The 13,582-nt window shown below is 37.5% G+C and overlaps 4 protein-coding genes across 5 annotated transcripts; 2 read left to right on the top strand and 2 right to left on the bottom strand.

Annotated features, from left to right (window-relative positions):
• The first annotated feature begins 403 nt into the window (after window positions 1–403).
• Window positions 404–3,104, top strand: LOC110771555 (mannan endo-1,4-beta-mannosidase 7-like). The gene is made up of 5 exons (XM_021975873.2): window positions 404–795; window positions 923–1,117; window positions 1,488–1,610; window positions 2,103–2,299; window positions 2,389–3,104. Exons 1-5 carry the CDS (start codon window positions 472–474, stop codon window positions 2,843–2,845), a joined length of 1,296 nt encoding a protein of 431 aa, XP_021831565.1. The 5' UTR covers window positions 404–471; the 3' UTR covers window positions 2,846–3,104.
• LOC110771554 (glucose-1-phosphate adenylyltransferase large subunit, chloroplastic/amyloplastic-like) lies at window positions 2,899–7,572 on the bottom strand. Of its 2 annotated transcripts, none has more exons than XM_021975872.2 (15): window positions 7,441–7,572; window positions 6,731–7,000; window positions 6,505–6,627; window positions 6,095–6,268; window positions 5,833–5,925; window positions 5,671–5,754; window positions 5,524–5,579; window positions 5,171–5,264; window positions 4,842–5,027; window positions 4,590–4,670; window positions 4,111–4,197; window positions 3,932–4,036; window positions 3,443–3,549; window positions 3,292–3,352; window positions 2,899–3,181 (listed from the first exon to the last, which is right to left on the bottom strand). In XM_021975872.2, the coding sequence occupies exons 2-15, from the start codon at window positions 6,959–6,961 to the stop codon at window positions 3,080–3,082; spliced, it is 1,584 nt and encodes a 527-aa protein (XP_021831564.1). In that variant the 5' UTR covers window positions 6,962–7,000; window positions 7,441–7,572; the 3' UTR covers window positions 2,899–3,079. The 2 variants fall into 2 exon arrangements, with proteins under 2 accessions (XP_021831564.1, XP_021831563.1); XM_021975871.2 differs by lacking the exon at window positions 7,441–7,572 and adding an exon at window positions 7,136–7,415.
• A 3,433-nt stretch (window positions 7,573–11,005) lies between these two features.
• EMB2184 (Ribosomal protein L31) lies at window positions 11,006–11,715 on the top strand. The gene is made up of 2 exons (XM_021975829.2): window positions 11,006–11,164; window positions 11,245–11,715. The coding sequence occupies exons 1-2, from the start codon at window positions 11,096–11,098 to the stop codon at window positions 11,587–11,589; spliced, it is 414 nt and encodes a 137-aa protein (XP_021831521.1). The 5' UTR covers window positions 11,006–11,095; the 3' UTR covers window positions 11,590–11,715.
• An 833-nt stretch (window positions 11,716–12,548) lies between these two features.
• Window positions 12,549–12,891, bottom strand: PDF1.4 (defensin-like protein). The gene is made up of 2 exons (XM_088249004.1): window positions 12,882–12,891; window positions 12,549–12,721 (listed from the first exon to the last, which is right to left on the bottom strand). Exons 1-2 carry the CDS (start codon window positions 12,889–12,891, stop codon window positions 12,549–12,551), a joined length of 183 nt encoding a protein of 60 aa, XP_088105130.1.
• Window positions 12,892–13,582: the final 691 nt, after the last annotated feature.

Raw genomic sequence — 13,582 nt, 5'->3', positions numbered from 1 at the left:
TTACCCAAGGTTGGGTTGGGTTTGCTTACAAATTTACTTCTGCTTGTTTTGAAACATTCACAGTAATCTTGCAACTTTATATAATCATGGACGTGTTGATTTTTATAATGTCGGGGACTGGACGTCCTCATTCCACTCGGAAATGGAAATCCAGTCCAATCACACCAGTCAGACGTTACTGCCCTTTCTCATTTTAACTTTCAATAGATAGATTACAACACAAAGAAAGGGCATGATCGGGTTTTCACTTTTGTTTGCTCCAGCAGCAAATGAAGACAGGAATTAACTGCAGCCGCAAGTAATAATCCAACTGGGAAACTTGTAGCAAAGTACAGCTACACTACAGTACAGTGCACTTTCCTTTCTAAACCGCCACAAGTTTATTATAAATTTCCTTTCTTTTCATTTTCTTGTAATCTGAATTTATTAGAGACAGAGCAAACAGAGGAAGCGAAACAGGAAGAAAGAAAAATGAAGCGTTGGGGTGTGGTTTTCTTTGTTCTTCTGCTTATCCAAAATCAAGGAATTTTGAAACCAGTAGAAGCAGAAGATGGGTTTGTGAAAACCAGAGGACTTCAACTTGTCTTGAATGGAATCCCTTACTATGCGAATGGGTTCAATGCCTACTGGTTGATGTACGTGGCCACAGACCCATCCCAGAGAGGCAAAATATCATCTGCCTTTCAAGAGGCTACAAAACATGGCCTCTCCATAGCAAGAACTTGGGCTTTCAGCGATGGCGGTTACAGGCCTTTACAGTCCTCTCCCGGCTCCTACAATGAGCAAACTTTCCAGGTTAATTAGCCATGAATTCAATTCTCCTTGCATTTTGTTTTATAATTTGTTTGGTTTCATTATTAAAAATCAAGTCTTTTTATTTTTTTTCAATTTGAGTCTGAAAGTTTCCGTTTTTGGCTCAAAGGGTTTGGATTTTGCGATATCTGAGGCGAAGAAGCATGGGATTAAGCTGATATTGAGTTTGGTGAATAACTATGACAACTTTGGAGGCAGAAAACAGTATGTGGACTGGGCTAGAAGCCAAGGGCAGTCTATAACATCAGAGGACGATTTCTATACCAATTCTGTAGTGAAGGATTTTTACAGAAATCATATCAAGGTGAATCAGAATCAGATTCTCTCTCTCACTCATGATCATGAATATTTTTTTTGATTTATTTGTTTTAGTTTTGTCATTATTACTATTAGTATTTGCTTTTGGGAAAGCAGTGGTTGGGTTGAATATAAAATTGAATGTAAATAAAGATTAATAATTTATTTGGCAGTTGTAGATTAAATGTTATCAGTTTTAGTTGGTTGGTTTTCCTCTTCTAGTATAATTCATTTGATAATGAGAAATAATTTATATTAATTGATTGCCAATTTGGCAAAGAGTAGGTGTGAAAGGTTGAAAATCGTGGTAGTAGTTTCGGATTGATGATCTCAGACTAATTTTTACTAATATGGCGTTTTCTGATCTTGTGTGATAGACTGTACTTACGAGGACAAACAGTCTGACTGGAGTTGCTTACAAAGATGAACCAACCATAATGGCTTGGGAGCTGATGAATGAGCCAAGATGCACTTCAGACCCATCAGGAAAAACCATTCAGGTCTGGTCTGGGAAACCATCTCTTTCTTTCAATTTTTATTTTATAAATTTTGTTCCTTTCATTTAATCTCTTCGGCTAATACTTGATTATGTTCCACAAGTCTTGAAAAGCGATGTTAGGGACGTTTTCTTGTCCAAGAATTTGTATCATGGTCATTGGTGCGCCTCACAATTTTTTATTTTTTTTAAATACAAGCGACATTAGGGAATAGGGTATTCGGACACAGGACATGACCTCGAGTGCGCCCCACCTTATTTCTTGAGTTGGTCGCTTACCCATCCCGCTAATCAGGCCCAACTTTTTCTAAATTGAAGAGAAGCCTAGTGCGTAATGCTCCTCATGCTTGCATAGGCATGAGTTCACCAATTTGACAAGCTTAACACACCACAAGGAATTGTACCTAAATCTTACACTGGAAATTTATAGAAACAAATAAATTAATTAAAAGAAGAAAAATGAAATGTTTGAGCTTTGCGTTTGTTTGTTTAACAGGCTTGGATAACCGAGATGGCATCTTACTTGAAATCTATAGATGGAAATCACTTGCTAGAAGTTGGTCTTGAAGGGTTTTATGGAGCATCGAAGCAGCAAACTAATCCAAATTACTATCAAGTGGGAACAGATTTTATTGCAAATAATCAGATCCCCGGCATTGACTTTGCTACTGTTCACTCATATCCTGACCAATGGTAAAGGTTTCATGAAGTAAGTTTCCTTTACAACTTAATTTAAAAAGATACCGAGTTTTCTGAATTGGGTTCTTTTGAATGATGCGCAGGTTATCTGGGTCAAGTTATGAAGACCAAGTCTCTTTCTTGAACAATTGGGTGAATGATCATATCCAAGATGCACAAAACATCCTCAAGAAGCCAATTCTCTTTGCCGAGTTTGGAAGGTCTTTGAAAGAGTCAGGTTACACCACAAACCAACGGGACCGAGTTTTCACCACAGTCTACTCGGCCATCTACTCGTCGGCTAGGGGTGGAGGTGCAGCTGTTGGTGGCTTATTCTGGCAGCTTCTGGCTGAAGGAATGGATTCTTTCCAAGACGGGTACGGCATTGTGTTGAGTGAGAGCTCCTCAACAGTTAGTTTGATTTCTGAGGAGTCTCAGAGGCTTATTAAGATTCGGAAGATGTATGCCAGGCTGAGAAACATTGAGAAGTGGAAGCGAGCAAGGGAGATTAGAAGGGCTCAATGGTGGTCTGGGAACAAGGTCAATGATACAGGAAACTGAGAAAAGAGAATTGTATTTAAGCAACAATCCCAAAATGTACTTCACTAGATATATAGATGAAAGATACAGCTTTATTAAGTAACAAGCAGGTTTAGTTACATACATCAAAGCAAGTTGTTAATTTACATAAATAAGTGTTCCGGCTACATTAAGTTAAAGCTACGAGCGAGCTTCATCAAGGTACTGTCACTGTGGCTCAATCTGAACAAGTACCCCTTTGTAAAATTGATGGATTTAAATGACAGTTCCATCTTTAATAGTTGCATTCTTCAGTACGACTGTGATTCCAGACCGAATATAAAATCCTTCATCTGCCCTGTCTGCTTCTTCAACTCCCTGGCAAGTCAAAGCATTTTGTCCAGCAATGTTTTAAGTAAGAAATAATTCAGAGTTCTTTAAGTTTCATGAAATTTTAAGTCTTAAATTTCAAAAAAAGGAGCACTTACATCAGCATTTGTGATCATTACGTTTCTTCCTATCTTCGCATTCTTGTCGATTATGCAATTCCTTCAAGCGAGATTACATGCAAAATCAGCATAAAGAGCAAGAATTCTTTTCAGAACTTAATAGGCATGTCTATAGCTGATAGTATCTCACCAGATTTTGGTATTTGATCCAACACCAACTGGAACCTTTCCTAGAGCTACAAGAGATGCAATCTCAGATTCAGTTTGGTAGTAGTCTGCACCCATCATCATAGTATCCTGAAAATCGATTTTTCATAACCAAATATAATCAGTGCATCAAACCATTATTTGCCCACTAAAAGTTGGTAAAACTTGTGCAAGTGTGCACAAAGCAAGGGGTGAAATTGCAATCCCTTGAAGTAATTTTAGAAAGCAGTCATTTGCCTAATATGTTCGAAGGCAGGGTGTATGGGGATCATTAAAAACCATTTTCACATGAATTTGCATCATAGAAACACCAATACACTTTTGTCGCCAGTGAATTCCCCAGCGTACAATATTATCCAATACAATCAATGAATCTAACTGTCACTTGAAATATAACATAAAAAATGACTTCAAAATTGGCATATTGGCATCTAAAAGCATGTTACCAAAGCATGTATAAAAGGTAGCTCACCTTAAGTTCTACACCAGACTCTAAACGTGAGCGCACACCCACAATAGAGTGTTGAACACTACATTCTCGCAAGAAGCAACCATGGGAAACTATTGCATCTATAATCTGCACAATTCAATTTTCCATGAGATACAAAAGTACAGCCTAAGCAACAAAGTAATTTAAGCTTACAATCATACCCTGCATTTTTCAACTTTTGTAGGTGGCAAGAATCTAGGAGATGTGTAGAAAGGTGTCTTTGGATCATTGAATTCAAACTTTGGAGGCTGCATGAAAGAAACTATGTAATCAGTTTGCCAAACCATTTCCTCATTTTCAAGTAATAAAAGAGAAAAAAAAACCCATGGAGTTTTGGCATACTCCTAAATACATTTATAGTTAACCAAAAGCAACTTCAGTCCAAAGTATATGACAATATTTCCTGAATGAAGAGAGAGTTCTAACTCCTATTGCGAACAATGTCACTTCATCCCTACTCATGTACATTCTTAATTCTTCCTTTTTCCTACAAATTATCACAATAGCTAACCAAACTAAATTGTTAGCTCTGGCTTCCTTCAGTTTGCACATATAACTCCAAATGGCTCAGGGGATGACAAGTGCCTTAAAGATTGAAATAATAGTACAGTAAAATTGATTGAGTAGAGGTATCACCAACCTGTTCTGTGAGGGCCAAGTTTGCATCAAAAAAAGACTTCACAGTTCCAATATCCTCCCAGTAGTCATTGAATAGATATGCCTGATCATGTAAGAGCATGTAACTTAGTGACTCAATTGCCAAATCAGTGGCCAATAAAATTAACATATCAAAACCAGACTTTGAGAAAATATTTCCATATTAATATCGGAAGAGAAAAACTAAAAGGAAAAATAAAGATGAAAAAAACTATAGTCTGAAGGGCTAACTCACCTGGACATTGTGTTCCCTCACAGCTGATGGAATAATCTCAGAGCCGAAATCATTACAAGAAGGGTAGCTCCATCTTAATAACTTTAGTAGGACATCAGTTCTAAACACATAAACACCCATTGATGCAATATAAGGAGATTTCATAGCCTCCAGCTCAGAAAGCCCTAGAATACTGGTGTCAACTTGCTGCAGTGTGTAAAAAACAATATTTAGGGGAACGCTGTGGTACATCAGCTGGAATGAAAATAGATATGAAGTCCTTTGATAACACTAAATCTGGGAAAGGGAGGAAAACACTGAATACGAACAAAATAAGCATTTTTAATTACCATTGCTTCTAGGTCAGGGCCTTTTGGTTTCTCAGCAAATTGGATTATACGTCCTGATTGGTCAATTTTCATGAGTCCGTAATCCGATGCCCGTCTGCATGACAAGATCAATCCACAACAAAGACAAGCATCTGTCAGTGATTTTCCCAACGTGGAATCAAAGAAGCAGAGTTTATTTGTAGTGTTATACAAGTGAAAAACATGCAAGAAGTTAAAAGGTCAGGAATCTGTTGCCAAATGCAAACATGAAATAGGGCATAATAGGATGTAGTCAGCACATTTACATATTGAGCATGTACCAATACTCAAGGGACCCTTGAAACAGTAGCATACGAATATGGAAAGATGTGTACCTTTCATCCATGGGAATGCATGAAACTGTGATGTCGGCATTTGTATCAATATGCTTCTGTAAGAATAATGGCCATCAGTTAGAGGGATTTTAGAGAGTTGTAAACTGTTGTATTAAAAAAAAAAATTATTCCACCATTAAGTATCACCTGCACAAAATCCAGATAGTCCATCCGGTAAAGATGATCACCGGATAAGATCAGTATATGCTCAACATTTTTGTTCTTTGCATCCTGCACGGATCATCCAAAAGCCACTTTACTTATTTCCATCCAATTCTTGAAAAATAGTTGTAAAATCGAAGCACCCACCTCAAAGACCCATATAAATTGCCTCACAGCATCAGCTGTTCCTTGAAACCATTTCTTCCCAGCTTCTCCTGGCGTTTGAGTTGCAGCCAAAACCTATTGCTTCCATATATTAGTCTTTGAATTATTAAACTTTTTCATTGTTAATTGCAACAAGAAAGCAATATGGGTTCAACAGACAAATCGTGAACTACACAAGAACATAACCAATCATATGTACAGTACGCTGGTCTAACATAATTTGTGTATACATAAATAATCTTACCTCCACAAATCCATCTCCGAAATTCATACCATCTCCAAAATTATAAGTACGAGCAAGGTGACGATTGAGGGAAAAAGAGTTAAATTGTGTTAAGATGAATATCTTTTTTATGCCACTGTTAATGCAATTGCTCATCGGGATATCAATCAGCCTGTAACACCCTCCAATTGGAACCTACAAATCAGAAAACATCACTGTCAAATTCAACTCCAAATCTTATGCAGTTCCTTATATTAGTGCCTTAATATTGGATAGCCTGATTCTGTTGTAATCATAAACTTTCTTAGGTACAAGTTGTAATTATAAATCCAACTCAACCAAATGCATAAATTTTCCATTTTTCTTTTCTAAGGAACCATTTTGCAATGTGAATAACTTCGATGAAACAGGAACTAACAGTGATCTCTTACCGCTGGCTTGGCTCTTTGGCTGGTGAGAGGAAACAGGCGAGTTCCAGCACCTCCACCCAAAATGATAGAAGCCACATTTTTGGGGTCTGCTTTTGGAGTCTCAAAAAGTGGTGCCTGAAATGTCTGAAATCAAAGAGAAAATGCAAGAGTGTTACTCAATACCAACATCAAACTCCCAAGGTTTTGGGTACTCAAATATGAACAATTGCACACCGGATCAACTTACCACACTGTCTTGGTTGATATCTGTAAGAATAGAGTGAGCCACACCAGGCTTAAGCTTTCTAGCTGTGCTTTCAAATTTAGAGCTTTTCAACAACTGAGCACTCAAATCTCTGCTCTTGGAACCCACCCTGACACTCTCACCCCAGAACCCACTACCTTGGTTCCTAAGACCCCCTTTTCCGACTTTAAGCGGATGGGCATTGGCCCTCATGGTCGCACAGCAAGAATCCATGGTTAAAAAAAGCACACTGCTTTCCAGAGATTCTATATCCTGTAATGCAAAAATGAGGAATCTTATATGAAAATGGTTTCCCTTATGCCTTTATGTAACAGAAAAGCAAAGCAAAGTACTTTCACAAAAAGCCCCCCCAAACATTCAGCGTCACAAAAACAAAGAAGCACCCACCAGATCAGAGGCAAAATCAGCAATTCCCGGATCAGAAAATTGTATAAATAGAAAGAACCAGAAGTACCCCAGATGCCAAAAAGATGAAAACTTTAATACAACCCTGGTCTAACGTTTGGTTTATGACCACCAAGAGCTGAAATGGGAGGGTGATCAAAAGTGGTTGAGGTGGAGCCAAAAATGGCAAGTGGAAGAGAGTGAATGCCGGATTAAGGAGGGTGACTTATGATGAAGGCGGTGATTTTGGTGAATGAATGCGTGAGCGGTCACGGAAAAACAAAAAAATCTTAATATTAATGACTTACATATATTAGTGTGCACTTCTTTGTTGCCAACTAGTAATTCTCTCTTCTCAGTAAATGCCACTGTGATCGAGTGTTTAGGCTTTCCAACTCAATCGGGTTTTCGAAAGAGTCCTTCCCATGGTCTTAAATATCGGAGGTATCGGAAGTATCGGAAGTCAAAAAACACGGAAATATCGCAGGAAATATCGGGATATTATCGGTATCGGAAAAAATTGAATAAAAACCACGGAAATTGTAAGAAAAACTTGGAAATTTTTATTGAAACTTTGTAGGATGTTTATTTAGTCAATTATCTATTAGTTTATCACAAAAAATTGGAAGGAAATGCATTGCATGATGGATTTAATTGATTTAAGTTGATTATATAGCAAGCTGGCAAACACCGTAAGTGTAGAAATATGTAGTAATTAATGAAAGAAGATTAAACACACCATAATCATTTATATATAATGAATTACTACAATATTTTACACTTTATACATTGCATGGTAAGATACATGAGTGACTTAGTACCACATAGAGTTCCTATGAGGTTCAAAATTTTCACTATCTTCATCATCTCTATGTGTAGAGTAAGTATATTTTGAAGAGTAGTCATCAAATGATAAATCCCCAAAATAGTTTTCCATGTAATTGTTAACATGCCACCCATATGGATCCGAGATTGGTTGACGTTGTCCATAAGCAAAATCATTTGAAGATTGAGTCTCGGATTCTTTCCATGTGTCACTTGATTCCATCCCAACAGGAATGAGATATGAAGGGTAGGGAAATGGTTGGTTATGAGTATAACCATAGTTACTACTTCCTACTCCAACAGAGTCCGAAGTTATAGATAACGAGTCATCTTCTTGACTTGACAATGTCCCCTCGCCTCTTTCTCTACGAGTATAGTTCTTCCCTATGGCACCAATTCCTGGTCCTGCCCGCGCTACTGCCATGGTAGGGTAAGTAAAAGCAGGTGAGTGGTTGAATGGTAGGGTAAGTAATGTAAGTTGAAAAAACGTTGGTGAGTTTTATATTTTATCCATTTTGTAAACCAAGCCAGGAATCCAAAGCTAAGTTTTATATTTTATCCATTTTGTAAAAGCATGTGAGCATTCTGTCGGCTAGACATGCTTTGTTTATTAGCTCAATGAGCTACTTTTGTATTACTCTAGGAGACATGCTTTCCGTAGAGTACCCAAATCAGTTCAATGAGCTACTTCAGTTCTCTACATTTTTTGAGTTTCATATCGGGATATTATCGATAATATCTCGATATATTGACCAAATCATTCATAAAAGTGTTGAAAATATCTTTCCGATATTATCGGGATAATATCGATATATTGACGATAACTATATGGTTAGTTGTTAAAATATCGGACCCCCAAAAATCAGATATTATCGGGATAATATCGGGGATATTATCGATATTTAAGACCATGGTCCTTCCTTTCCTTGAGCGAAAGTCTTTCCATTTCAACCCCATTTGCGTTTCATTTTTTAAAATTACATTTTGGGTTGTCTAAAATCTTATTTAGTGTGCCAATGGGTCTAACCCAATGAAACAAAACATTGACTTGCATATTATTGGAATAGATACTTTATTAAAATAATAAGCATCATAAAAGTGTACAAAAGATAGCACTGAAAACAGCCAATACTATCCAAAACCCAAACATGAGAAACATGAACAAATGAGTGATCTTTTTAAGAAAAACTCACGCCGGAACAACTCAATGGAAAATAAGAAAAGAGAAAGAAATAAGAGGAAGCCTGAACATCTCTTCAATCTGCTGGACTGCACTAGAAACTTGCATATATATAATAGTGTGTGTGAGGAACTCCTTCTTCTTTCTAGACTATTGCTTATATTCCAAAATAAATAAATAAAATCTTATTTAGTATGCAAAGCCTACATCATTTACATGTCAAGGTGGCTTTTATTATTTGATAAAGACTTGCATTTCTTTAATTTAATTGAACTTTTTTCAATGTAGGAAGAAATTCTAAACTTGAAATCATTTAAAAAAAATAGAATGCGGCATTAAAAAAATTACCCCAGTTTGGTGGATGACAATTTATGTAGTAGTAGCACCATTGTTAATCATTTTGAACAATATGTCTGGCCATTCTCATCATCTTCTAAAAATATATGTTGGCAGTTTTTGTCTGTCCCGCCACGTTTTTCCAAACAAGAAAACAAAAACAAAAAAGAAAAAGAAAAACAGAAATGAGTATATAAATACTGTACTATTGTTTATAGGAAGGTTGAAACGTGAGTAGCGATGTGGACCGTCGATAGCTTAAGGGAGGTGTCGTGTAAAGTGTTGAAAGGGACGATACAGATTATACATATGGGGGATTGTGTACCGCGGAGAGATACATGGCCACCACCACTCACCGAATCCAACGGTGGATATGATGCGATATCTCATAAAATATCTTTCATTGGTCGGTCAAATATATGAAACCAAAAGTGAACATGACCATTCCTAGTGCCTACCTTGGAATGGAGAAAGACATAACGTAATATCGTATGTCCAAATTCACGGTTGTATTCATTCTTCTACCCTTGAATTGAAATCTCATAGCAAATTCCTCTTGTCTTGATTAGTGACATTTTCTTTTATGTCGGAAAAATAAACAAAGAAGAAGAAGAAGGTTAAGCTCTTTTTCTAGAACGAGACACCTGCCTTGCCTGCCTGCTTCTATAAGAAAAATTGGTATAGAATTGCGCGGGGGTAATGAAAACGAGACACCTGCCTTTGCCTGCTTCTACTTAGTACTTGCCATGACATTATTGCCTCACTCACGAGGCATTTTTCAGGCTTTTGTTTTGGATTTGTAGTTTGTCAATCAATTCAATTGTGAACACATCTTCAAATCAAATCCTTCAATCAGATGGTGGCACGTGATATCATTAGGAGTACCAAATTGACATCAAATAAATATCAATTAGAGGCTGCCAATGAGGTCTTAACTCACTGGTAGAACGGTTGGTATGCAGGCTAGTAGTTTGCGGTTTGACTACGACATCGTGTGTGTCTTCTTCATTTATAAATGTAGTAAAAACGACATTAATTTGCATACTAGTGATTTTAGGTTCGAAATCACATAGCACTGTAATAGTGTAATAGTATTTGTGTGTGAGAAACTCCATTTTCTTTGTATTATAGAGTTACTAAAAAGAATCAATCAGAGGCTGCAATGCACACCAAACATTCAATTTCCCGTAAGGAATCATTCATCACTGAATATTGGAAACAAGTGCGCCACAAATTTCGCATGAGATGGGACCGCTTGTTTTCAAAGTATTTGATTGAAAGTTGAATTAAATAGTGCAGAGCAGAGCAGACCCACCAACATGAACATATATAATAATAATGATAATAATAAAAACCCAAAAAATCTCTCCTATTGGGTTTGAAGGCCCAATCCTAATTCAGTTCCACAGCAAAGGTCAATCCCAATTTACTTCCCCTAAAAAGGCCCAATCCTTAATAAAACAGAAAATGACAAAGCGAGCCTATAATGGCTCATCTTCAATTGTAGGGGTAATTCAGTAACTTACTTGGGTGGAACCACATAAACCTCATCTTCAATTCATCAGTCATCACACTGCATCATCCGCTCCGTCGTTTCGCTTCTCTTTCTACAACACACAGAAATGGCGCTCAATTTAACCAACACATTCCTCCAAGGAAGACCCTGCCCCCCAGTCCTTCCTCCCAAGAAGGTAAAATTACCAAATTTCCCAGATTGAATTCATTTCATTCAGCAACCTAGGCTTTACGAATTTAATTTTTGTATTTCCAGGTTTGTGGTGGTGGTGGGCTGGGGAATTGCCGGCCTGTAGTGACGTGCAGGAAGAAGGAGATACACCCGCAGTTTCACGAGGACGCGAAGGTGTACTGCAAGGGGGAGCTGGTGATGACGACCGGTGGGACCCAGAAGGAGTACGTGGTGGACGTGTGGTCGGGCAACCACCCCTTCTACCTCGGAAACCGGTCGGGCATGCTCGTCGACGACGACCAGGTAGAGAAGTTCAGGAAGAAGTACGGAGAGCTCACTCAGATCATGGAGATCCCCGTGCTCAAGGGAGAGATTATTCTGCCCTCTAGGCGCAAAGCCGCTGCTGGTAAAGGGGGCAAGAAGAAGTAGAAAGAATGCTTTGATTGCTTCTTCCAAGTAAGCTTGTAGGTAAATTTAACAAATTGAAGCTTGAAAGCATGTGTTTTTATGAAAATGGAGTAGAATTCAATGCCTATTCTGCGCTTGTTATGTTAATATCTGTCTTAGTTTACTATTTACTTGCATTGTGGAGTGGTGTATTGATGAGAATATAATTCATTGTTTTGGGGTCTCACGCACCATTTCCAAGTTGAAAGCTAAACTAAGCTTGAATCTGTGTAAAGAATGCTAGTTTCCCCTGTGTATAGTGTATGGATGACTTAAGTTCAGAAAAGGAGAATATATAGCAAGGTCTTTTTAATCAGAGTGTACAGTATAGATATAACTGGTACATTGATGGGACTTTGAGATGGTGCTGAGGTTAAGCTTAGAATACATTAGGGCCCTTGATGAATATCAGAATATTTGATTCCCGGGCGGTTTTAGTGACGTCTGTTGATGGTTTTGTTTGGTTCAACGGGGAAGAGAAATCTTGTACCCGTGAATATTGTTAAGAAGATGATGATATTAGCCTCTAAATTAAAACTTGGAACCCGATTCCTTCGATTCGGGAGCTCATGTTGTACTGGAGATCTCACAGCAGTGCTGTTTTTTCTTCTCCTTTTCATGTCTTTGTTGGATTCAAAGCATTGATGTTTTTTTTGTTCCCCTTTTCTTTTCCGCCATGAATTCCTTTAAGTTACAGGTTATCTACAGTTAAAGCAGGGAACCAAACAGAAGTAGTAGTAGTAGCAGTGCTGTGCTTATTTTTTTTAACAAAGTGCAGCAAAAAGTTACATTGAGGATGTTGTTTTCAGCTGACCAGTGTCGTGGCTGACTTATTTAGTGGAAACTAGGCTCACTCTAGCGTTTCTTTGTATATATAACTGGATATATAAGAAAGCTTGAGGTTCGAGATGCTGCTGACTGCTGCTGTGGTTGATCACGAATCAACATCTAAAGTAGCAGAAGCATGCAAACCCTGGGAATTGAGCGTGACAAGCTCCACGCAAAGCACCTTCCCAGTTCCTGCATTGACGGTTGCAGTTTCCAGTGTTCCCACAAAACCCTGACCATGTTTTACTACGCCTTTGACAGATTCTTGCTTCCACCATTGCTACTTCTGCATCTCACGAGTCGAAAACAAATGCTAACATAGTAAGAATTTGAGCATGAATCATATCACACACACCCCAAAACAGACACAAGTTTACGAAAGAAAGGAATAATATATGACCAGGCATGCGTGACAAATTCGGCTGCATCTGCTTGAATTCAAATACTGTTCGTCATTGTTTTTGCTATGTATCTAATCCAAGGGACTTGCCTTGATTTTTGACAACTTAGCCACTCCAACTTTGAATAATCACGACATGATATGTGAAAGAGTACCAGCAGCATTGTGATATAAAATGGCAACTAAAAGATTTTAGGCTTTTGAGAGTTCTTTATTGGGAAAGATATGAGCCTCAGGCGATCTTCAGTAGTGGGCCAAATCCAATTAGCAGGCAGAAGAGGCCAAGTGTTGAGCCAAACTTAACCTAATTCATGGGTGGGCTATTTTCGGTCTGCTGATGTTAACTAGCCGTTATTATTATTTATTTCTAAAAAATCCAAAATTTTAATTTTAAAAAAATTTCTACCTCATTTCTACACAATTTCCCAAATTCTTTTCATCATTCCTTCTAATTTCCCACCTTCTTTTCATCATTCCTTTTACATACCATCTTTACTCTTTTCATCATTCTACCTAATTTTCCACAATTTTTTCATCCTTTACATATTATCATTCCTTTCTTTTATACAAAAATTGTCCCCCTAATCTAAAATGTAATTTAAATAGGGTCTAAGTAGTAGTTTAATTAAATTAACCAATATATTTAAAAAATATACTAAAAATTAATAGAATATTGAGGGGATTATGATTTAGCCATGGACTACTAAATACGGTAAAAATATAGCCCATCGTTGTTCTTTAAAAAAC

Source organism: Prunus avium, chromosome 1, assembly GCF_965620075.1.
Source record: "Prunus avium chromosome 1, drPruAviu1.hap1.1, whole genome shotgun sequence".
In the NCBI taxonomy this organism is placed as follows: Eukaryota; Viridiplantae; Streptophyta; class Magnoliopsida; order Rosales; family Rosaceae; genus Prunus; species Prunus avium.
Note: the sequence above shows the minus strand (reverse complement) of the source record. Positions and strands in the feature narration are given on the sequence as shown.

What these genes read in the sequence shown, in the direction of transcription:
- LOC110771554 (XM_021975872.2), bottom strand. Translation starts at nt 6,961, where the DNA reads ATGGATTCTTGCTGTGCGACCATGAGGGCCAATGCCCATCCGCTTAAA. An exon ending in TGCATTCCCATGGATGAAAG is followed by an intron (nt 5,265 to 5,523) that starts GTACACATCTTT and finishes CTTGTCATGCAG; the next exon opens with ACGGGCATCGGATTACGGAC. An exon ending in GCCCTGACCTAGAAGCAATG is followed by an intron (nt 5,028 to 5,170) that starts GTAATTAAAAAT and finishes TACACACTGCAG; the next exon opens with CAAGTTGACACCAGTATTCT.
- EMB2184 (XM_021975829.2), top strand. Translation starts at nt 11,096, where the DNA reads ATGGCGCTCAATTTAACCAACACATTCCTCCAAGGAAGACCCTGCCCC. An exon ending in CAGTCCTTCCTCCCAAGAAG is followed by an intron (nt 11,165 to 11,244) that starts GTAAAATTACCA and finishes TTGTATTTCCAG; the next exon opens with GTTTGTGGTGGTGGTGGGCT.
- LOC110771555 (XM_021975873.2), top strand. Translation starts at nt 472, where the DNA reads ATGAAGCGTTGGGGTGTGGTTTTCTTTGTTCTTCTGCTTATCCAAAAT. An exon ending in ACAATGAGCAAACTTTCCAG is followed by an intron (nt 796 to 922) that starts GTTAATTAGCCA and finishes TTTGGCTCAAAG; the next exon opens with GGTTTGGATTTTGCGATATC. An exon ending in TTTACAGAAATCATATCAAG is followed by an intron (nt 1,118 to 1,487) that starts GTGAATCAGAAT and finishes CTTGTGTGATAG; the next exon opens with ACTGTACTTACGAGGACAAA.